General features: G+C 51.6%; 1 protein-coding gene and 1 long non-coding RNA gene across 12 annotated transcripts in view; one reads left to right on the top strand and one right to left on the bottom strand.

Moving 5' to 3' along the window:
• Positions 1 to 7900: 7900 nt before the first annotated feature.
• On the top strand, positions 7901 to 9909 carry LOC144337066 (uncharacterized). The gene is made up of 2 exons (XR_013409698.1): positions 7901 to 8779; positions 8912 to 9909. It is a non-coding gene; the product is annotated as an uncharacterized LOC144337066 (long non-coding RNA).
• A 2418-nt stretch (positions 9910 to 12327) lies between these two features.
• CERS4 (ceramide synthase 4) overlaps positions 12328 to 23445 on the bottom strand; it is a 51075-nt gene continuing 39957 nt past the window's right edge. For all 11 annotated transcript variants that reach the window (XM_077979839.1, XM_015122718.3, XM_015122719.3 and 8 more), the window contains 9 exons: positions 21140 to 21257; positions 19277 to 19395; positions 19129 to 19186; positions 18695 to 18745; positions 18191 to 18283; positions 17832 to 17960; positions 16908 to 17014; positions 12907 to 13063; positions 12328 to 12821 (listed from right to left, as the gene is read on the bottom strand). In XM_077979839.1, coding sequence (XP_077835965.1) covers positions 12639 to 12821; positions 12907 to 13063; positions 16908 to 17014; positions 17832 to 17960; positions 18191 to 18283; positions 18695 to 18745; positions 19129 to 19186; positions 19277 to 19395; positions 21140 to 21257 — 1015 coding nt within the window. In that variant the 3' untranslated portion in view covers positions 12328 to 12638. The remainder of the gene's footprint in view (positions 12822 to 12906; positions 13064 to 16907; positions 17015 to 17831; positions 17961 to 18190; positions 18284 to 18694; positions 18746 to 19128; positions 19187 to 19276; positions 19396 to 21139; positions 21258 to 23445) is intronic.

The following is a 23445-nucleotide window of genomic DNA, read 5'->3' as shown; positions in this document are numbered from 1 at the left end:
AGGCTGAGGCAGGAGAATTGCTTGAACCCGGGAGGCGGAGGTTGCAGTGAGCCGAGATCGTGCCACTGCACTCCAGCCTGGGCCATAGAGCGAGCCTCTGTCTCAAAAAAAAAAAAAAAAAAAAAGTTATGCCGTGTGAATTTCACCTTAATGATAAAAACAAAGGAGGGAAAATGCATCAACTTATTTGTGTGCTGATAGAAATGCTCCAGGGGTAGGGGGAGCATTGTTGGGGTAGGTGCTTGTCTAGGCCAAGGAAGGCGTGGAGGAGTTGGTGGAGAAGGGGGACTGGTTTTGCTGTATCCAGGGCAAATTGATTCTCACAGGGCAAGAGGAAGAGCCACTGCGTCTGGGTCCCAATGCAGGTCTGCAGGTTGATGGAGGGCGGTGGCTCTAGAAGGTCTCTCCCGCTGATTTCTATTTTCTCAGAGATATCACCTGGTCTGCGACAAAGATTGGTAAACAGGGGGATGATGTCGGTACTAAGAGGAAATAACAGGCTGGGCGCGGTGGCTGACGTCTGTAATCCCAGCACTTTGGGAGGCCGAGGCCATAGGATCACTTGATCACAGGAGCTCGAGACCAGCCTGACCAACATGGTGAAACCCTGTCTCTACTAAAAATACAAAAATTAGCCAGGCGTGGTGGCGTGTGCCTGTAATCCCAGTTTCTTGGGAGGCTGAGACAGGAGGAGGGCTTGAACCCGGGAAGCGGGTGTTGCAGTGAGCTGAGATCGGCCATTGCACTCCAGCTTGGGAGACAGAATGGGACTCTGTCTCGGAAAAAAAAAAAAAAAAAAAAGGGAATAATAGCAGGGGGAGTTCCTACTAATGCTTGTTTTTCCAAGTTCCAGAAAGAACACAGCGACAGACGGCAAGTTGCCACTAGGTGGCGCTCGCTCCCCATGCCCGACACCCAATCAGCCTCTGACTTAACTCCAGGCTCATTGACAACGTGCTTATCTGACAGTTCGCCTGGGTCTTCATGCATTTTACTTTGGCTTCGACCCTTTCTCTGTTTCTGATCGAGTGAGCTTCAGCATTTTTTTTCCTGTTAAATATACATATAAATACATAAGTAAAACAAAAACTATGTACTATGTACCTAAAAATAACATAAAATTAACCACTTTAACAATTTTAAAGTGGACTTCAGAAGTATTCAGTACTTTTAAATTGTTGTGGACTCATCACCACCACTCATCTCTAGAACTATTTTTGTTTCTTGTTTTTTGTTTTCGAGACAGAGTCTCGCTCTGTTACCCAGGCTGGAGTGCAGTGCTGCTATGATCTCGGCTCATTGCAACCTCTGCCTCCTGGGTTTGAGTGATTCTCCTGCCTTAGCCTCCCAAGTAGCTGGGATTACAGGCACGTGCCACCAAGCCCAGCTAATTTTTTGTATCTTTAGAGTAGAGATGGGGTTTCACTATGTTGGCTAGGCTGGTCTTGAACTCCTGACCTTGCGATCTCCCTGCCTCAGCCTCTCAAAATGATGGGATTACAGGCATGAGCCACCTCACCCGGACAAGAAACCTTTCTTGTTTGTTGAGATGGGATCTCGTTATGTTGCCCAGGCTGGTCTCAAACTCTTGGCCTCAAGTCATCCACCCGCCTCGGCCTCCCAAAGGGCTGAGATGATAGGAGGCCAGACACCGTGGCCACGGTGTCTGGCCTCCTCTTTTTTTTTTTTTTTTTTTTTGAGACGGAGTCATGCTCTGTCACCCAGCCTGGAGTGCTGGAGCGCAGTGGTGTGATCTTGGCTCACTGCAACCTCCACCTCCCAGGTTCAAGCAATTCTTTTGTCTCAGCCTCGCAAGTAGCTGGGACAACGGGTGCATGCCACCAAGCCGGGCTAATTTTTGTATTTTTAGTAGAGATTAGAGATGGGGTTTCACCATATTGGTCAGGCTGGTCTCAAACTCCTGACCTCAGGTGATCCACTGGTCTCAGCCTCTCAAAGTGCTGGGATTACAGGCATGAGCCGTGGTGCCCGGCCACATCTGTTTTTATCAAAGTTAAATTCACATAACATAAAATTAACCATTGTGAAGTGAACGGTTCAGTGGAATTCAGTACATTCACAGTGCAGTGCAACCATATCTATCTACTGCCAGAATATTTTCATGACCCCAAAAGGAAGCCCTGTACTCATTTTGGTGACTCACACAAGTAATCCTACTGCTTGGGAGGCTGAGGTGGGAGGATGGTTTGAGGCTGGGAGATTCAGATCATCCTGGACAACAGAACAAGGCCTCATCTCTACCCAAAATAAAAAAATTAGCTGGGTGTGGTTGTGTGCGCCTGTCGTCCTAGCTACTGAGAAGACTGAGGCGGGAGGATTGCTTGAGCCCGGGTGTTGGAGGCTGCATTGATCTGTGATCGCGCCACTGCACTCCAGCCTGGGCAACACAGCGAAACCCTGTCTCTAAAAACAAAAAAAATTAAAAATAAAAGAAATTGGATATTCTCCCCTTTTCTCTCTCTTTTTTTTTTTTTTTTTTTTTCCTTTCTCTCTTCTTGGTATCAGCCTGAATTGGATGAGAAATAACTGTTACTTGAAATGTTGGTAAAACTTGATTGGGGCCAGGTGCGGTGGCTCAGGCCTGTAATCCCAGCACTTTGGAGGCCCAGGCGGGCGGATCATGAGGTCAGGAGATGGAGACCATTCTGGCTAACATGGTGAAACCCCATCTCTACTAAAAATACAAAAAAATTAACCAGGTGTGGTGGTGGACGCCTGTAGTTCCAGCTACTCGGGAGGCTGAGGCAGGAGAATGGCGTGAACCCGGGAGGCGGAGTTTGCAGTGAGCCGAGATGGCGCCACTACACTCCAGCCTGGGTGACAGAGTGAGACTCCATCTCAAAAAAACACAAACAAAAACAACTTGATTGGAAAATCCTCTGGGTTTTGTCCTTTAGGGGAACGTAGTTTATTTCTTCCCTTCCTCTTCCCCTCCCTTCCTCTCTTCCTCTCATTTTTTCTTTCTTTCAACAGGGTCTCCCTCTGTCACCCAGGCTATCATGGCTTGCTGTAGCCTTGACCTCCTGGGTTCAAGCGATCCTCCAGCCTCAGCCTGTGAAGTAGTGGGTACTACAGGCATGCACCACTATATCTAGCTAATTAAAAAAATTTTTTTTATAGAGACCAGGTTTTGCCATGTTGTCCAGATGGGTCTCAAACTCCCGGGTTCAAGTGATCTGTCTACCTCAGCCTCCCAAAGTGTTGGGATCACAGGCATGAGCCACATTGTGTGCTCCCTCCCCCAGGTTATTTCAATTTCATTAATATTTATGGGTTTAGTAAAGTTTTTTGGTGCCTCTTGGTGCAATGTTTGCATTTTCTATTTTTCCATAAAGGTATTATTTTCATCTTCATTTTCTTTTTTTTTTGAGACGGAGTTTCGCTCATGTTGCCCAGAATGGAGTGCAATGGCGTGATCTCAGCTCACTGCAACCTCCGCCTCCTGGGTTCCAGTGATTCTCCTGCCTCAGCCTCCCAAGTAGCTGGGATTACAGGCAGGCACCATCAGGCCCGGCTAATTTTTGTATTTTTAGTAGAGATGGGGTTTTGCCATGTTGGCCAGGCTGATCTCGAACCCCTGGGCTCAAGCAATCCACCTGCCTTAGCCTCCCAAAGTGCTGGGATTGCAGGCGTGAGCCACTGTGCCTGGTATATACCCACTTTTAATCGTATGCAGATTAAGGGGCGGTTTATGTAGAAATTTTTAGGGCAGGGGTACTAATCATTGGGGCATTGCCATGGAAAGAGGCAGGCTGGGCGCGGTGGCTCAAGCCGGTAATCCCAGCACTTTGGGAGGCCGAGATGGGTGGATCATGAGGTCAGGAGATCAAGACCATCCTGGCTAACACGGTGAAACCCCGTCTCTACTAAAAAAATACAAAAAACTAGCCGGGCATGGTGGCGGGCGCCTGTAGTCCCAGCTACTCGGGAGGCTGAGGCAGGAGAATGGCGTGAACCCGGGAGGCGGAGCTTGCAGTGAGCCGAGATCACGCCACTGCACTCCAGCCTGGGCGACAGAGTGAGACACCATCTCAAAAAAAAAGAAAAAAAAAAAAAGGCAGTAATTCCTGGATGTCAGCATGGTAATGTGAAATTGACATGGCACACTGGTGGGCATGTGTTATTGAAAGCTGCTTCCCCCTCCCTTTTTCTTCACCTGTTTTAGCTAGTCCTCAATCTGGTCTGGTGTCTGAGCCCTACCTCTGAAGTCAAATCCTATCTTCTACCTCACTAGGACTTGCCTAGGAGTTGCAGTGATGGTAGTCTAGACTGCCTTCCAAGTTTACTTAGAGACCCAGAGCCCTTTAGCCCATGGTGGGTGGCAAAGTTTGCAGGAACTCAAATTCCACTGGGATCCATGATTTCCCTCTTGTTAGGGCTGGTTTAAATGCCCCCTCTGTAGGTACCAGCCCTACAGGGCCTGTGGGTTTTTCTCCTCGTGTGTGGAGACGAGAGATTGTAGAAATAAAGACACAAGGCAAAGAGATAGAAGAAAAGACAGCCAGGCCAGGGGGACCACTACCATCAAGACGCGGAGACCGGTAGTGGCCCCGAATGCCAGGCTGCGCTGTTATTTATTGAATACAAGGCAAGGGGGCAGGGAAAGAGTGTGAGCCATCTCCAATGAGGTCATGTGAGCCACGTGTCCACTGGACAGGGGGCCCTTCCCTGTTTGGTAGCTGAGGTGGAGAGAGAGAGAAGGGACAGTTTATGTCATTATTTCTTATATGTATATCTTGGAGACATCAACGGCTTAATACTTTCACTAATTCTGCTACTGCAGTTTATCTAGAAGGCAGAGCCAGGTGTACAGGATGGAACATGAAAGTGGACTAGGAGTGTGACCACTGAAGCACAGCGTCACAGGGAGACGTTTAGGCCTCTGGATGGCTGCGGTGCGGCTTGACTGATGTCAGCCACCACAAGAGGTGGTGGAGCAGAGTCTTCTCTGACTCCCCCAGGGAAAGGGAGACTCCCTTTCCTGGTCTGCTACGTAACGAGTGCCTTCCCCAGGCACTGACGCTACCCCTAGACCAAGGTCTGCTAAGTAACGCTAGACCAGGGTCTGCTAAGTAACGGGTGCCTTCCCAGGCACTGGCATTACCGCTAGACCATGGAGCCCTCTAGTGGCGGTGTCTGGGAGTAACAGAGGGCTCACACTCTTGTCTCCTGGTCACTTCTCACCGTGTCCCTTCAGCTCCTATCTCTGGCCTGGTTTTTCCTAGGTTATAATTGTAGAACAAAGACTATTAAAATATTGAAATAAAGAGTAATGGCTGGGCACAGTGGCTCACACCTGTATTCCCAGCACTTTTTGGGAGGCCGAGACGGGCAGATCATGAGGTCAGGAGATTGAGACTATCCTGGATAACATGGTGAAACCCCGTCTCTACTAAAATACAAAAAAAATTAGCCGGGCATGGTGGTGGGCACCTGTAGTCCCAGCTACTCGGGAGGCTGAGGCAGGAGAATGGCATGAACCCAGGAGGCAGAGCTTGCAGGGAGCTGAGATCCAGCCACTGCACTCCAGCCTGGGCAACTGAATGAGACTCCGTCTCAAAAAAAAAAAAAAAAAAAAAAAAAGAGTAATGCTACAAACTTATGATTAATAATATTTATATGTAGTCATATCTATATTTTCAGTGTAACTATTTTTATTTTATATATATTTTTTGTTATACTGGAACAACTTGTGCCCTCAGTCTCTTGCCTTGGCACCTGGGCGGCTTGCCGCCCACACCCTCTATGGGTGGGCATCAACTGAGTTTGGTCGGGTTTTTCTTTCTGTTCTAACAGGGCAGCGCTGACTTCCATGCCTCACAATTGCTGCACCCTCCCTCTCCCCAACACACAGAAGCACTCTCCATACCATGCTCTCGGGGGTGGAGGAGAGGTGGCGTTAGAGATTCAGGACTGTTTTTTCTACCTCTTCAGTGCGTCTTTCAGTGATACAAAGTTAAAACTGGGTACTGGGAGTGCTCAACTGATTTTTGGTTTATTTTATTTTTTTGGAGACAGAGTCTCGCTCTGTCGCCCAGGCTGGAGTGCAGTGGCGCAATCTCAGCTCACTGCAACCTCTGCCTCCCAGGTTCCAAGTAATTCTTCTGCCTCAGCCTCCTGAGTAGCTGGAACTACAGGTGTGAGCCACTGCGCCCGGCTGGGATTTTTGGTTCTTGGAAAAGTGCTTTTTTGTGTGTAGTTGTTAAATTGGTGTCCTTGTTGGAGGGATGGGTGGTGGAGCCTTCTACGTCCTGGGCTTTTTATATAGATATGTCATAGACAAATAATGGACAGTTTTATTCTCGTTCTAATATTTATATCTTTTTGTTTGTTTTATTGTGTTATCTAGAACTCCCAGAATAATTTTGAATAAGGGTGGCCATAGCAGCTATTATCTTTTTTCTTACCTTAAGGGTTATGTGCTCAACAAATACAACATTAAATGTAACATTTGACATGTATGATGCTTTATTTTTGTTTTTTAGTGTTGGGGCCTTCCACTATTGCTCAGGTTGGAGTGCAATGGCAAGATCACAGCTCACTGCAGCCTTGAACTCCTGGTTCAAGTGATCCTCCTGCCTTGACCTCCTGAGTAGCTGGGACTACAGGCACATACCACCATGCCTAATTTTCAAATTTTGTGTAGAGATGGGGGTCTTGCCTTGTTGCCAGGCTGATCTTGAACTCCCGGGCTCAAGTGATCCTCTGTCTTGGTCTCCAAAAGTACTGGGATTACAGGTATGAGCTACCACACCTGGCCTATCTTTTTTTTTTTTTTCTCTGACTTCTTTTACTTTTCTTGATTAATCTTGCCAGATATTTGTCTATTAGTCATTCAAATAACTTTTAGGTTTGATGATCCTTTCTAATTTTCACACTTATCCTGTGTTTTTTCTTCTGCTGAGCTTATTTTACTGCTCTTTAAAACTTTCTTAAATGCTTAACTAATTATTTTTGAGCTTTTTCTCCTTCCTTTTCTTTTCTTTTTTCTCTTTTCTTTTCTTTTCTTTCTTGAGATAGAGTCTCGCCCTATTGCTCAGGCTGGAGTGCAATGGCATGATCTCGCCTTACTGCAACCTCCGCCTCCCGGGTTCGAGCGATTCTCCTGCCTCAGCCTCCTGAGTAGCTGGGATTACAGGCGCCCACCACCACTGCTGGCTAATTTTTTTTTTTGGTATCTTTAGTAGAGATGGCATTTTACCATGATGGCCAGGCTGGTCTCAAACTCCTGACCTCATGATCCACCCCCCTTGGCTTCCCAAAGTGCTGGGATTACAGGCGTGAGCCACCGTGCCTGGCTGCTTTTTTTTTTTTTTTCTCTCTTTTCTAATATAAGCCTATAAGGCTACAAATTTCCGTCAAAGGTTTGCTTAAGCTACACTCCACAAGCATTGACATGTAATATTTTTGCTATTCATCTATTTTTTATGTTTTTGAGACAGAGTCTTGCTCTGTCACCAGGCTGTAGTGCAGTGGCGCGATCTCGGCTCTCTGCCACCTTCGTCTCCTGGGTTGGAGTGACTCTCATGCCTCAGCCTCCTGAGTAGCTGGGATTACAGGGATGCGCCACCACACCCAGCTATTTTTTGTAGTTTTAGTAGAGATGGGGTTTTATCATGTTGGCCAGGATGGTCTCGATCTCCTGACCGCATGATCCACACACCTCGGCCTCCCAAAGTGCTGGGATTACAGGCATGAGCCACCGCGCCCGGCCTTTGCTATTCATCTATAACAGTGTCTTTTATAATCTTCGTTATGGGCTTTCTTTCAACCCATGAGGTTTTTGTTGTTTGTTTTTTTGGGGGGAATGGGAATGATTGGATAGGGAAACACCAGATAAATGGCATAATTATAATCCTTGCTTCATGAAACAGTATAGTTGATTTATACAAATCCCTTTCTTCATGCATTTATTAAGATGAAATTTACATAGCACATGAATCATTTTAAACTGAACAGTTCAGTGGCATTTAGTGCATTTGCAAAGTTGTACAACCACGACTTTAGTTCCAAAACATTTTCACCACTGCAAAATAAAACTCTGTACCCATTAAACAGTTTCTTCCTGTGCCTTCACCCTGCAGCCCCCAGCAACTATAAATATACATTTTATTTTTATAGGTTTACCTCTTCTGGATATTTCATATAGGTGGAATCATAAAATGTGTGAACTTTCTGTCTGGCTTCTTATACTGTTACATAATGCTTTCAGGGTTCATTTACATGTAGCACTATTTGTCAGTGCTGTATTCCTTTTCGTGGCTGAGTAGTATTCCACTGTATGGATGGACAATTTGTTTATACAATTTGTTATTGGACATATGGGATGTTTCTATGGCTTTTTTTTTTTTTTTTTTTTTTCCAGACAGGGTCTCACTCTGTTGCTCAGGCTGGAGTACAGTGGCATGATCATAGCCCACAGTAATCTTGTACTCCTGGGCTCAGGCAATCCTCCCACTCATCTTCCTGAAGTAGCTGGGAGTATACGTGCATGCCACCACACCCTGCTGATTTTTCTATTTTTTGCAGAGACTATGTCTCACTATGTTGTCCAGGCTGGTCTCGAACTCCTGGGCTCAAGCAGTCCTCCCGCTTGGACCTCCCAAAGTGTTGGGATTACAGCAGGGAACCATTGTAACAAGTTGTTTCTACCTTTATTGTGACTAGTGCTGCTATGAACATTCATGTGTAAATACTTGAGTACCTGCTTCCATTTCTTTTGGGTCTATTCCTAGGAGTGGAATTGCTGGATTATATAGTAATTCTGTTTAACTTCTTGAGGAACCACCAAACGATTTTCCACAGTGACTATTTTACATTTCCACCAGCAATGAACACAGTTGTTTCATTTTTTTCCACATCCTTGTCAACACTTATTTTTTTTTTTGAGACAGAGTTTCGCTCTTGTTACCCAGGCTGGAGTGCAGTGGTGTGATCTTGGCTCACTGCAATCTCTGCCTCCCAGGTTCAAGCGATTCTCCTGCCTCAGTCTCCTGAGTACCTGGGATTACAGGCATGCACCACCATGCCCGGCTAATTTTGTATTTTTAGGAGAGATGTGGTGTCTCCATGTTGGTCAGGCTGGTCTCGAACTCAGTACCTCAGGTGATCCACCCACCTCGGCCTCCCAAAGTTCTGGGATTATAGGCACGAGCCACTGCAGCTGGTCAACACTTCTTTTATTATACCCACTCTTGTGGATGTAAAGTGGTTTTGATTTGCATTTTGCTAACAACTAATGATGTTGAATATCTTTTCATGTGCTTGTTGGCCATTTCTTTTTGGGAATTTTTTTCTTTTTCTTTTTTAGACAGAGTCTTGCTCTTGTTGCCCAGGCTGAAGTGCAGTGGCGCGATCTCGGCTCACTGCAACCTCTGCCTCCCGGGTTCAAGCGATTCTTCTGCCTGAGCCTCCCGAGTAGCTGGGGCTACAGGCACATGCCACTATGCCGGGCTAGTTTTTGTATTTTTAGTAGAGATGGGGTTTCACCATGTTGGCCTCGAACTCGTGACGTCGTGATCCACCTGCCTCAGCCTCCCAAAGTGCTGGGATTATAAGTGTGAGTCACCACACTCAGCCAAGAAATTTCTATTCAAGTCCTTTGTCTGTTTTTTTCTTTTTCTTGTGGAGACAGGAGTCTTGCTATATTTCCCAGGCTGGTCTTGAATTCCTGGACTCAATTGATCCTCTTGCCTAAGCCCCCAAAGTGCTGGGATTACAGGGGTGAGCCACCACACCTGGTCTCTTTGCCCATTTTTTTTGAGATGGAGTCTGGCTCTGCTGCCCAGGCTGGAGTGCAGTGGCATGATCTTGACTTACTGCAACCTCCGTCTCCCAGGTTCAAGTGATTCTCCCACCTCAGCCTCCCGAGTAGCTGGGATTACAGGCGCCCCCTACCACGCTGGCTACTTTTTGTATTTTTGGTAGAGATAGGGTTTCGCCATGTTGGCCAGGCTGGTCTCTGACTCCTGACCTCAGGTGACCTGCCTGCCTTGGCCTCCAAAGTGCTAGGATTACAGACATGAGCTACCATGCCCGGCCACCCATTTTTTAAATTAGGATTTTTTTTGTTGTTGAGTTGTAAGACATATATATATATATATATATATACATATATATATATATATACATATATATATATACATATATATATATATACATATATATATATATATATATATATATATATATATATATATCCTGGATTCTAGAACTTCTTCAGATATATATCGTATGCAAATATTTTCTTTCATTTTGTAGCTTGTCATGTCCCTTTAAAAATTGTATTTAATAATGTGTGTGTCACTTCACTTCAAAAACTTCACCTCTCTCACACCTGTAATCCCAGCACTTTGGGAGGCCGAAGCAGGTGGATCACCTGAGGTCAGGAGTTCGAGACCAGCCTGACCAATATGACAGAACCACCTCTCTAGCTGGGCGCAGTGGCACGCACCTGTAGTCCCAGCTACTCAGGAGGCTGAAGCAGGAGAATCACTTGAACCCGGGAGGTGGAGCTTGCAGTGAGCCGAGATGGCACCAATGCATTCCAGCCTGGGTGACAGAGAGAGACTCCGTCTCAAAAAACAAACAAAACTTCACTTCAAAAACTAGAACAGTGATAGTAATTGATACCTATCTGAATCCCACACCCTTACCTTCCCAGATCAAAGGTAATTTACTAATTTGAACTTTGTGTTTATATTTTATTATAGTTCTACAAGCTAGGTATTCATGCCTATACATTATATCATTTGGGTTGTTTTTGAGCTTTATAAAAGATCTATTGTACACAGGGCTGAATGGTTTTCCAGTGTTGGTAACGATTTATACTCCCCCGATAATGTATGTGAGACTACTGACCCCCCACATTCTCCCCAACACTTTGTTGTCCACTTTCTTTTTTTTTTTTTTTTTTTGAGGCGGAGTTTCGCTCTGTCTCCCAGGCTGGAGTGCAGTGGCCGGATCTCAGCTCACTGCAAGCTCCGCCTCCCGGGTTTACGCCATTCTCCTGCCTCAGCCTCCCGAGTAGCTGGGACTACAGGCGCCCGCCACCTCGCCCGGCTAGTTTTTTTTATATTTTTTAGTAGAGACGGGGTTTCACCATGTTAGCCAGGATGGTCTCGATCTTCTGACCTCGTGATCCGCCTGTCTCGGCCTCCCAAAGTGCTGGGATTACAGGCTTGAGCCACCGCGCCCGGCCTCCACTTTCTTTTTCTGTTTTTGTTTGCTTGTTTTGAGACGGAGTTTCGCTCTGTCACCCAGGCTGGAGTGCAGTTGAGCAGAGATCTCAGCTCACTGCAAGCTCCGCCTCCCGGGTTTACGCCATTCTCCTGCCTCAGCCTCCTGAGTAACTGGGACTACAGGCGCCTGTCACCACGCCCAGCTAATTTTTTGTATTTTAGTAGAGATGGGGTTTTACTGTGTTAGGATGGTCTCGATCTCGTGACCTCGTGATTCACCCGCCTCGGCCTCCCAAAGTGCTGGGATTACAGGCGTGAGTCACCGCACCCAGATTTTGTTTTGTTTTGAGATGGAGTGTCGCCCTGTTGACCAGGCTGGAGTGCAGTGGCGCGATCTTGGCTCACTGCAACCTCTACCTCCCGGGTTCAAGCGATTCTCCTGCCTCAGCCTCCCAGGTAATTGTGATTACAGGTGTGCATCACCCTGCCCAGCTAGTTTTTGTATTTTTAGTAGAGATGGGGTTTTACCATGTTGCCCAGGCTGGTCTTGAACTCCTGACCTCAAGTGATCTGCCTGCCTCAGCCTCCCAAGTGACGGGATTCCAGGTGTGAGCCACCAGGCCTGGCCTCCGTTTCTTTATTTTTGGAGCTCTTGAAGAGACAGTGACCTCCCCCAGGCTAACCCTTGGGAAGCCTGTGGGATTTTACCCCACTCCCTCCACTATCCCAAGGGAGGCTCCAGTGACCACGAAGATGGGAAATCTACTGGACTTAAGGACTTCGGAGACAGGCCTGGTCCACGACCTCCGTGTGAGCTTGGGCAAAGGACGTGACCTTTCAGAGCTAGTCTGTAAGTCTTTGAGGGGCTGACCAAGGGTACCCTAAGTGTGGAGGGAGGGGTTTGTTTGAGTCTCTGGCTGGCGAGTCAGGGGCTCATCTGGGAACAGCATGGGGAGGGGTTGGTCTCTGGGCTCTGTTCCTATCTGGGGCCCCTGGGGCCCTGCATCCTTGGGTGGCAGTGAGTATCCCGTCAGTGGGGTATGTAAGTACAGAGGCCTGGCTCCCTCGGGAGTCTCTGGGGATGAAGAAGGAGCTTTGATAGGGACCCAAGTTCTCAGGCAGAAAATTTGGCTCTGTTTATGTTTTAATCGGACCCTTTTCAGGCTGGGGCTCCCCCCAGTCCCCAGGCTACAGCCTGGAGGTGTCTCTGGCCAGCCACAACATCCAGCTGCTGGCTCTCGGCTCTGTCCATTTGCCCAGAGGGAAGAAGGGCGGGTGGGCAGAAGGAAGGGGCTGGAGACAGATCATCAACCCTCCCGGCCCACCCCGGGTGGGGCCCTCCCTGTCTCCGGAAAGGTGGCCCAGGGCCCGCCAGTCCAGTCACCCCAGAAATATCCAAGGTGTTGGGGGCAGCCTTTTACGGCCAGCCCTGCCTGGCTATGTGGCCGTTGTGTGCCTAGTTAGACGCCCGGCCACCCGGCTCCGAAGGCCATCAGTGGGGGCTGGCCTCGGCCCTCGAGCTGCCCCGTTCTTTAGCTGCAGAGGTTCCTGGGCTCCCGCCGCCGCCTCCTCCTCACTGGAGTCTGATTCTTCCACATCACTACGAATGTCCTTCTCCATCTGGGGAACAGAGAGAAGGATGGAGCTGGGAGCAAGGAGGTAGGAGGAGCTTGGGGCTGGGGCCCCCGGGGAGGTCCAGCCATACCTGACCCTTCTTTATGAAGCTACAGAGCATGCGCAGAATGAGGCAAGACCAAAACACGTGCAGCAGCTGCAGCAGCATCAGGAGCCCGTTGCAGAAGTAGTAGCCGAAGAAAGGGCCCCTGTTGCCGAGGGACTCGTAGTATGTGGTGTAAAGGATCCTACAGCGGGAGGGAGAGGAGGAGGCCGGGACTTGACCAGCTGCTGTAGCCCCTAGTCCTAGGAATTTCTAACTGGCATGGCCTTCCCTGCTCTATAACCTTCTATGGCTCCCTAGTGCCCCCCACCCCATCATACCTACACTTTTTTTTTTTTTTTTTTGAGACGGAGTCTCGCTCTGTCGCCCAGGCTGGAGTGCAGTGGCACGATCTGGACTCACTGCAAGCTCCACTTCCTGGGTTCACGCCATTCTCCTGCCCCAACCTCCCGAGTAGCTGGGACTACAGGAACCCGCCACCACGCCCGGTCTAATTTTTTTGTATTTTTAGTAGAGACGGGGTTTCACTGTGTTAGCCAGGATGGTCTTGATCTCCTGACCTCGTGATCCGCCCGCCTCGGCCTCCCAAAGTGCTGGGATTACAGGCTTGAGCCACCGCGCCCGGCCCATACCTACACTTGAGCTGGGTACGCGAGACCCCCTCTCGCTTGTACTAAATGAGCAGAGCACACATAAGCTCCCTGACTGGCCGTTCATGAACCCCACCCAGGCGGGTACTTATGATCCCAGCTGCTTTCCTGGGTGGGACTCTGACACCTTCTCTCTGCTCCTCAGACCCCCATCACCTCCCCCTCATCAGCAGGTGACTGCCTACTCACCTCAGGGGGGAGGGGCTTCATGTCTCGGGAAGGCAAGCGGTGGGGACTCATCTCCCAAGGAGTATAAAAAGGGAGGGGCCTCACCTCCAGGAAGGCAGAGAGGGTGGGGCCTCATCTCCCAGGGAGCCAGACAGGGGCGGGGCTTTGTCTCCCAGGGAGGCTGGGAGGGGCGGGGCTTCATTTTCATTGTGCAACCCAAGCCAGTAGGAAAGAATGTTCCCCAGCACCGCTCCTCCCCTCAAACAACTCCTTGCTTGTTGCCTGGGACACTGTGCTGGAGCCCAACTCCCACCACACCCTCTCTCTTCTCAAACTCAGCTCTGGTTCTTTTGTTGTTTTGAGGCGGAATCTCACTCTGTCCCCCAAGGCTGGAGTGCAGTAGCGCGATCTCAGCTCTCTGCAACCTCCGCTTCCCGGGTTCCAGCGATTCTCCTGCCTCAGCCGCTCAAGTAGCTGGGATTATAGGCGCCTGCCACCACGCCCGGGTAATTTTTGTATTTTTAATAGGTTGTTTTTGCCATGTTGGCCAGGCTGGTCTCGAACTCCTGACCTCAAGTGATCTGTCCGCCTCAGCCTCCCAAAGTGCTGGGATTAGAGGTGTGAGCCACCACACCTGGCCTTCCTGCTGGTTCCTTTATCATCAGTGCCAACCCCGCTGTTATTTCACACAAGAAAGGAAAAACCAAAAAACTCACTCTTGACTGTACTCTGCCCCTCTGGGTACCAACTTTTTTCTTTTCCCTGTAGGCTTATTTATTTTTCTTTGGAACTCCTTCAAGGTACTGGCTGGGCTGGGTACGGTGGCTAATGCCTATAATCCCAGCACTTTGGAGGTGGAGGTGGGTGGACCACGAGGTCAGGAGTTCGAGCTCAGCCTGGCCAACATGGTGAAACCCCTATCTCTAAAACAAAAACAAACAAAAAAAAATTAGCCAAGTGTGGTGGTGCCTGCCTGTAATTCCAGCTACTCAGGAGGCTGAGGCAGGAGAATCGCTTGAACCCGGGAGGCAGAGGTTGTGGTGAGCCGAGATCACACCATTACATTCCAGTCTGGGTGACAGAGCCAGACTCCATCGCAAAAAAAAAAAGAGTACTGGCTGTAGCTGCTGTGTTTCTCCTACCCAGTAATCAGCTGTAGGGTTACCAGCGACCTTGCCTTCCTCACTCCACAGTGTTCAGCCCTGCATCGCCACCAACCAGTACAACAGGTTGCCAGCGGCCTTCCCTCCTCCCTGGGCCCCTTCCCTCTCTGGCTCCCCCCACCCCACCATCTCCCCATCTCAGTCACTTCTGCCTAATCTCCTCAGGCCTTGAACCCAAGACAGGTGGGAGCCATGGAGGGTTGTAGCCAGACGAGGGATATGATCTGACTCATAAGCTCCATGGGCCCTGTTCTTCCTCTCGACCTGCAAACATCAGGGAACCCGAGGACTGAGCTTCTCTGTCCACACCTGGTCCCTAGGTGATGCTATCCAGGCTGTTGGCTGAAAATACCAGCCATGCACTGGCAACTCCTACATTACCTTTCCCCAGAAGCCCGGACTGGCATGCCCACTGCCTTCTCCATGTCTCCTCTGAGGCCACAGACCCCTCAAACCCAGCAGGGCTGAGCTCCTGCTGCCTCAAGCAGTTCCTTCTGTGACTGTTCCTATCTCCTGATCCCAGAGGCATCCCCTTGAGTCTGCTCACTTATCTCGCCTACCCTGGGTCCTCTCGCTCCTGCCCACACATCCCATGTTTCCCCTGCAGCTGCTAGAGGGCATCCAGAACACCTAGGTCAGATCGAATCCCTCCTCTGCTTATAACCTCCGTGACTCCCATCTCCCTCGGGGTCAAAGCCAAAGTCTTCCCCACAGCCCTCAAGGACCTGCACGGCCTACCCCTTTCCCTCCCTGCCCTCCCCCTCATCCACTCTGCTCCAGCCACACAGGCCTCCTTGCTGCTGTTCCTCTAACCTGCCAGGCATGGTCTTGCCTCAGGGCATTTGCACATGCTGTTCTGACTGGAATGGTCTTCCCCTCTGATCAACGTGGTTCTGTCCCTTACCTCCCTCCCACCTCTCTATACAAACGCTGCCAGCCAGGCATTCCCTGCCACTCTAATTCCATCTACCCACCCCTCCCATACTTCCTGCTCCCTTCCCGATATATATATATATTTTTAATTTATGTAGTGATGGAGTCTTGCTCTGTCACCCAGGCTTGAGTGCAGTGGTGTGATCTCGGCTCACTGCAACCTCCGCCTCCTGGGTTCAAGTGATTCTCCTGCCTCAGCCTCCTGAGTAGCTGGGATTACAGGTGCCTGCCACTACGCCCAGTATTAACTTGTGTTTTTAGTAGAGATGGGGTTTCTCTATGTTGGCCAGGGTGGTCTCGAACTCCTGACCTCAGGTGATCCAGCCACCTCGGACTCCCAAAGTGCTGGGATTACAGGTGTGAGCCATCACACCTGGCCAATTTATTTTATTTTTTTAAGATGAAGTCTCCCTCTGTCACCCAGGCTAGAGTGTAGTGATACAATCTCAATCCACTGTAGCCTCTGCGTCCTGGGTTTAAGTGATCCTCCTGCCTCAGCCTCCTGAGTAGCTGGGATTACAGGCATGCACCATCACGTTTGGCTAATTTTTGTATTTTTAGTAGAGAAAGGGTTTCATCATGTTGGCCAGGCTGGTCTTGAACTCCTGACCTCAAGTGATCTGCCCTCCTCAGCCTCCCAAAGTGCTGGGATTACAGGTGTGAGCTACCATGCCTGGCCCTCCAACTTTATTGTTAGTAAATCTCTCCTTTGCATGCTGTGTAGTTCACCTGGCTGCCTCATTTACCATCCACTCCACCCATGAAGTGTCTGCTCACGAGGGACAGGGATCTTTGAACTGTGGCCTCTGCTGTGTTCCCAGCACACTCAAGAGACCCCATAAATATTTGCTGGGCAGACTTTGGTGCGCTGGCAACCCTGACCCATCCTCCCATTCCATGGTCCAGGCACGCTGAGTAATTCTAATTCTCTGTCTCACCTTTGCACCTTTGCATATGCTGTGCCCTGTGCCTGGCATGCCCTTCCCTGCCTTCTCCTGGAACTCTCCCAGCCGAGATCCCCGGCTCCTTAGGGCAGGGTACCAATGGTGAGGCAGTCCTGGAATCTCAGACATGCCCTCCCACCTCCCTGACCCCCATGGGAGGGCTGACTCACTGGGTAGGGAAGAGGACCAGTCGGGTGTAGAAGAAGACCAAGGAGAAGATGAGGAAGAGAGCGTCACACACGTGCTGATACTGCGTGTAGTTGACCATCTTACAGGCCTGAGAAGGGCAGCACGGAGAAATGGGCTCAGGACCAGGAGCCTGGCCTCAAGGAGAAGGTGCTATGGGATGGGAACAGGTGAGTTGGGGTGGGGCCTTGATTCCAGGAACTACCTACATTTCCAGGAAAGGTAAAGAGTGTGAATATAGGCCGGGCACGGTGGCTCACGCCTGTAATCCCAGCACTTTGGGAGGCCGAGGTGGCGGATCACCTGAGGTCAAGAGTTCGAGACCAGCCTGGCCAACATGGTGAAATCCCATCTCTACTAAAAATACAAAAATTAGCTGGGCGTGGTGGCGGGCACCTGTAATCCCAGCTACTTGGGAAGCTGAGGCAGGAGGATCGCTTGAACCTGGGAGGCAGAGGTTGTAGTGAGCAGAGATTGCACCGTTGCACTCCACTCTGGGAGACAGTGCAAGACTCCATCTCAAAAAAAAAAAAAGTGAATACATGCATGCATGCACGCACATGTGTATAGCTGTATCCTCCAAGAAGGGAGGCTGAGAGGGGCGGGGCTTTATCTCCCAGGAAGACAGAGGGGGCAGGACCTCATCTCCCAAGGAAGCTGTGAAGGTGGGGGGGGGCGCCTCTGCCCAAGGAAGCTAGGAGGGGTGGGGCTTCATCACCCAGGAAGATAGAGGGGGTGGGGTCTTATCAGCCTGGAAGACAGAGGGGACAGGGCCTTATTACCCGAGGAGGCCAGGAGGGTGGGCTCCATTTCCCAGGAAGGTTGGGAGGAATGGGACCTCATCTCTAGGGGCACTTGGGAGGGCTGGGTACAGCAGCTGGGAAGGGTCAGGCAGGGGCCAGGCCCACCTCCAGCAGGTAGTCGGCGGAATCGTGTAACAGCAGCACCAGAGAGCCGATGCGCAGCAGGTTGGCGCTGTAGGAGAAGGTCATCAGGATGACCACCACGAAGTGATGTATCACCTGCTCCTTGAAATCCTGCAGGAGACAGTGGGTCCCAGTGGGGATGAGGCTTGATGCTGGAAGGTGCCCCACCCTATGGGCCAAGAAGTGCATCCTTTCAAGGGGTTTGTGTGGCTTCTGGGCCCATGGCCTCTATACCTCCTGCAAGAGGCACCAGGGAGCTCTCAAGGTACGGCTGTGCGGCTGCCCTACCACCCAGCTCCCTATCCGGAGATGGGGTCTTCCAGACTCTTGTGTGGCCTCACCTTGCGCTTGACATCAAAGGGCAGCCTGATTAGCAGTGAGAGGTAGAAAGCCAGCTCCAAGAGGTACCACCAGTACAGGGATGGCTTCAGGGTCTACAGCAGGGCAAGACAAGGTTAGCTGTGGGGAGCGAAGGCTCCAGTCGGGCAGGGGTATGGCTCAGGGCCCACTCCCTTTGCTCAAAACCAGGATACTTGAATCCCAATGAGTGAGCTCCCCATCCCTGGAGGTAATCAAGGGCAGTGGTTTGGTGGAAGCAGCTGCTTGGAGTTTCCTAGTCCCTCTCTATTCCCCAGAGGAATGAAAGACACAGAGTAGGACTCGGTGGGGAATGATGGTGGTGTCAGGGCTCGGGTCCCATGTCCATGGCTGCAGCAACTGTCATCATCACCCTGGCCTCCAAGCATTTGCGTGTGCGCAATATTCTCATTCATTCCCCCTCCCCCCCCCCGTCTTCTCTCCCAGCTCGCTCTCCTCTCTCTCCCTCTCCCCCCTCTGCCACTCACCTGGTTTGGGTAATTTTCCCAGCACATTACTGGGGCCCACAGCCACGATTCCTGCAGGGAAACGGGTGTCAGGCTGTGCGGAGGTGAGAATCCAGCTTCCCACCGTGGGGCTGTGGCCTCTTTGGGGGCTCTTTCCATGGTCTCATAGATGCTGCCTTCACCCAGCCCTGCTTTTTCCTGCCTCTCAATCTCCACTGGGGAGCTCATTCACTGCAGAACCCTAAACTTCTGGTGCATGGCAGATCCTAAGTACCTGTTGCGTGAATTCACCACCACCTGGCCCAGCTCGCTCTCTCCTCAGCTGCACTTTTTCCTCTCTGGCTGCACCCCTCCACACACTCCCTCCCACCAGATCTGGGCCTGGGGCATAGGAGGCATTTCTGGGACAGGAGGACGGGGCAGGCGAGCAGTCAGCCACACTTAGGTACACTCACGTGGTACAGGACTGAGAGACCACCCACGAAGGAGGACAGGTAGAAAAGAAATCTCCAGCTGTGGATGGGGAGGGAGCTGTGAAAACAGGAGACACCCCCCTGCTGCCTTGCACCCCAGAAGTCCCATCCAGCCCCATCCTGGGCTTACCTGGCCTCACAGAACTTCTTGGTCAGCTGCGGTCGATCCTGCTTCCGGCGTCTCCGGAACCATCGCTGGGTCTGCCGCAGTGTGAGGCCACACCGGGCGGCCAGGAGGGACAGCTGGGGCTGGGGGGGGTGATGGGGACAAGGGTCACAGATGAGTCCTCATTTCCCAGGGACGCTAGCAGGGCGGGGCTCATTTCCCAAGGAATCGGGGATGAAGAGTGGAAAGTGGGGGCTTCCCTCATGTCCCCAGACAGGACTTGGCTCTGCCGTCTCCTCCACTGCAGCCCCACGTCTTGCCTACAAGGTGACCATGTCTATATGGAGAGGCAGTGTTGGAGGTCGTAGTGTTGGGGGTCCCAGCGTGGGGGCCTGCAGAATACTTGGGCCTTCACGGAAGCAAATGCTGTTCATAGGGCAGGCAGGTCGCTGATGGGGATGGAATTAAGAGAGAGGCTGGTGTGCATTCTCCTCTACCCCCAGCTAGGCTTCCCTGCGTCCCTCCAGAATGGTCACTTCCCACCTCCAACCTAGGCAGGCAGTTGAGACCTTGCCCCAGCCTCAAGCCCTACCTGAAGAGGGAAATTGACAAGTAGAGGGGGAGTCACGTGGCTTCTAGCTCTGTGGAAACCGCCTTGTTGCCCCCAGGGCATGTGGTTTTCACCATTCCCCACCCCACTCAGGATGCATCCACGTCTCCACAGTGCAGAGCCTGTCCAGCTGGCAGCCACACCAGAGATGGGAATGGAGGGAGGGTCACAGGACTGCTTCTGTTACTCCATCTCCTACCAGCTCAGATCTTCCATTCCTCCCCCAGAATAGGAGAGCATGCAACTACTTTCACTGTCCTACAATCTGTCCATTGTGCAACTATGCCCACTGAGGCCCAGGGAGGCTGGGAGGGGCGGGGCCCCATCTCCCAGGGAGGCTGGGAGGGGGTGGGTCCTCATTTCCCAGGGAGGCTGGAGGGGCGGGGCTCCATCTCCCAGGGAGGCTGGGAGGGCGTGGGTCCTCATTTCCCAGGGAGGCTGGAGGGGCGGGGCGCCATCTTCCAGGGAGGCTGGGAGGGGCGGGGCCCCATCTCCCAGGGAGGCTGGGAGGGGGTGGGTCCTCATTTCCCAGGGAGGCTGGAGGGGCGGGGCTCCATCTCCCAGGGAGGCTGGGAGGGCGTGGGTCCTCATTTCCCAGGGAGGCTGGAGGGGCGGGGCGCCATCTTCCAGGGAGGCTGGGAGGGGCGGGGCCTCCATCTTCCAGGGAGGCTGGAAGGAGCGGGACCCCATCTTCCAGGGAGGTTGCAGGGGTGGGGCCCATTTCCCAGGGAGGCTGGAGGGGTGGGGCCCATTTCCCAGTAAGACTGGTATGGATGGGGCTCCATCTCAGGGAGGCTGGAGGGGGTGGGTCCTCATTTCCCAGGGAGGCTGGAGGGGCGGGGCGCCATCTCCCAGGGAGGCTGGAGGGGCAGGCCTCCATCTTCCAGGGAGGCTGGAAGGAGCGGGACCCCATCTTCAAGGGAGGTTGGAGGGGTGGGGCCCAATCTCCCAGGGAGGCTGGAGGGGCGGGGCTCTATCTCCCAGGGATGCTGGGAGGGGTGGGGCCCATTTCCTAGTAAGACTGGTATGGATGGGGCTCCATCTCTCAGGGAGGCTGGAGGGGGTGGGTCCTCATTTCCCAGGGAGGCTAGCGGGGCAGGGCTCATTTCCCAAGGAATCGGGGATGAAGAGTGGAAAGTGGGGGCATTGCGGGGGTGTCTGAAGCTACCTTGGCTTCTTCTGCCTCAACAAATGGGCCACACACCACCCGCAGGCGCCACCCCCAGGGCAGTAGTGCCGGTCGCAGGGCACGGGGGGTGGGGGGGGCGGGCTCTCACCTCCTTGGGCCTGTGCCCTTCCGTGAGGAAGTGTTTCTCCAGCGTGGCATTGGGCTTCACCTGCCTCCTGGTCTGATCCCTCACACCCAGCCACTGGCTCAGGGGCAGGCCAATGAATCTGGTGCAAGGGAGACACAGCCCATCGGCCCAGGTGAAGAGACAGGACTGACTGCATGTGCGGGGGCAGACATGCTATCAGTGGGTAAACCAAGTCTCAGAGGGGCACAGAGGGCACAGCCGGCACATGGCAGGGTGTGTAAGACTTGGGGTCTGTCTTCTCCATCTGCTCAGAGGGTTTGGAGGCCCAGAGTCAGAAAGGCTCGTGAGGCAGGACTCGATTTTCCACTTATTCCTGGCCTCATCCCCTGGGGCCCTGGAGGGGTAGCCTGGCTGCTGCGTTAGACCAAACATAAGAAAGGCAGCTGGCTCACGTGAGGTCAGAAGTTTGAGACCAGTGTAACCAATATGGTGAAACCTTGTCTCTACTAAAAATACAAAATCATCTGGGTGTGGTGGCGTGTGCCTGTAATCCCAGCTATGCGGGAGGCTGAGGCAGGAGAATTAATTGAACCTGGAGGTGGAGGTTGCAGTGAGCCAGGATGGCGTCACAGCCTGGGCGACAGAGCGAGTCTCCATCTCAAAAAAAAAAAAAAAAAAAAAAGGCACTTGGACCTGTGATGTGTCTGCTGGGTGAGGGTGTGCAGACCAGCTCTTGGGGGTACACAGGTACCCTTGCCCAATTCCAAACCAGGGATAAGAGTCTCTTCACTGCCTGTCTCACTGTGGCCTGGGTCCTGGCCTGACCCCCCGCCAGGCTAAGGGCTCCCCACGGGCAGGGGCAGGGGTAGGGGCAGGGGCTGTTCCCACTCCAAACCCCTCCTCCCAGCATCCCCCTTCCAGGGTAAAGACTTGGAGATCAGGGACCCTGGTCAACCAACATATTGCCCACAAGAGGGCGCGCCAACACCACAGATGGGGACCAAATTTTATATCCACCATCCATCCCAACGTCATCCCTCATTTGGGGAAAGGCTCAGAGCCGCCTAGCAAGGAACTCATTGCAGACTAAATCATGATGCGGAGAGAAAGGGCAGATGCTTAATGAGCGCTTATCTGCTAAGCATGGGGCCAAGTCCATGTTATACACTGGCTCACCTAACCCTAACTTAGTCCCCATTGTCGTAATGGGTAAACTGAGGCTCAGAGATATGCCCGACGTGACACTGTGGGCAGGCGGAAGACCTGAAATTTGAACTCAGGATTCTGGTTTTTGTTTTAAGAGGCAGGGTCTCCTTTTGGAGGTGGAGGGTGGGAGGATCGCTTGAACTCAAGAGTTCAAGACCAGCCTGAGTAACATGGTGAGACCTCATCTGTACTAAAAAAAAGTTAGCTGAGTTGTGGTGTCACTTGCCTGTAATCCCAGCACTTTGGGAGGCCAAGGCAGGCAGATCACCTGATGTCAGGAGTTTGAGACCACCCTGGCCAACATGGCAAAACCCTGTTTCTACTAAAAATACAAAAATTAGGTATGGTGGCACATGCCTGTAATCCCAGTTACTTGTGAGGCTGAGGTCAGAGAATCGCTTGAACCCGGGAGGCAGAGGTTGCAGTGAACTGAGATTGTGCCACTGCACTCCAGCCAAGGTGAAAGAGCTCTGTCTCAAAAAAAATTAGCCAGGCGTGGTGGCACATGCCTGTAGTCCCAGCTACTGGTGGGGCTGAGGCTTTTTCTTTTGAGATGGAGTTTCCCTCTTGTCGCCCAGGCTGCAGTGCAGTAGCATGAATGATCTCGGCTCAATCCAACCTCTGTCTCCTGGGTTCAAGCAATCCTCCTGCCTCAGCCTCCTGGGTAGCTGGGACTACAGGTGTGCACCACCACACCCAGCTAATTTTTTGTACTTTTAGTAGAGACAGGGTTTCACCATGCTGGTTGGGCTGGTCTCGAACTTCTGACCTTGTGATCTGCCTGCTCTGGCCTCCTGAAGTGTTGGGATTATAGATGTGAGCCACTGTACCCAGCCTAATTTTCGTATATATATATATATATTTTTTTTTTTGAGATGGAGTCTCGGTCTGTCACCCAGGCTGGAGTGCAGTGGCTGGATCTCAGCTCCCTGCAAGCTCTGCTTCCCGGGTTTACGCCATTCTCCTGCCTCAGCCTCCCAAGTAGTTGGGACTACAGGCGCCCGCCACCTCGCCTGGCCAGTTTTTTGTATTTTTTTTTTTTTTTTTTTTTTAGTAGAGATGGGGTTTCACCGTGTTAGCCAGGATGGTCTCCATCTCCTGACCTCGTGATCCGCCCATCT

Source organism: Macaca mulatta, chromosome 19 (assembly GCF_049350105.2).
Source record: "Macaca mulatta isolate MMU2019108-1 chromosome 19, T2T-MMU8v2.0, whole genome shotgun sequence".
NCBI classification, from domain to species: Eukaryota; Metazoa; Chordata; class Mammalia; order Primates; family Cercopithecidae; genus Macaca; species Macaca mulatta.
Note: the sequence above shows the minus strand (reverse complement) of the source record. Positions and strands in the feature narration are given on the sequence as shown.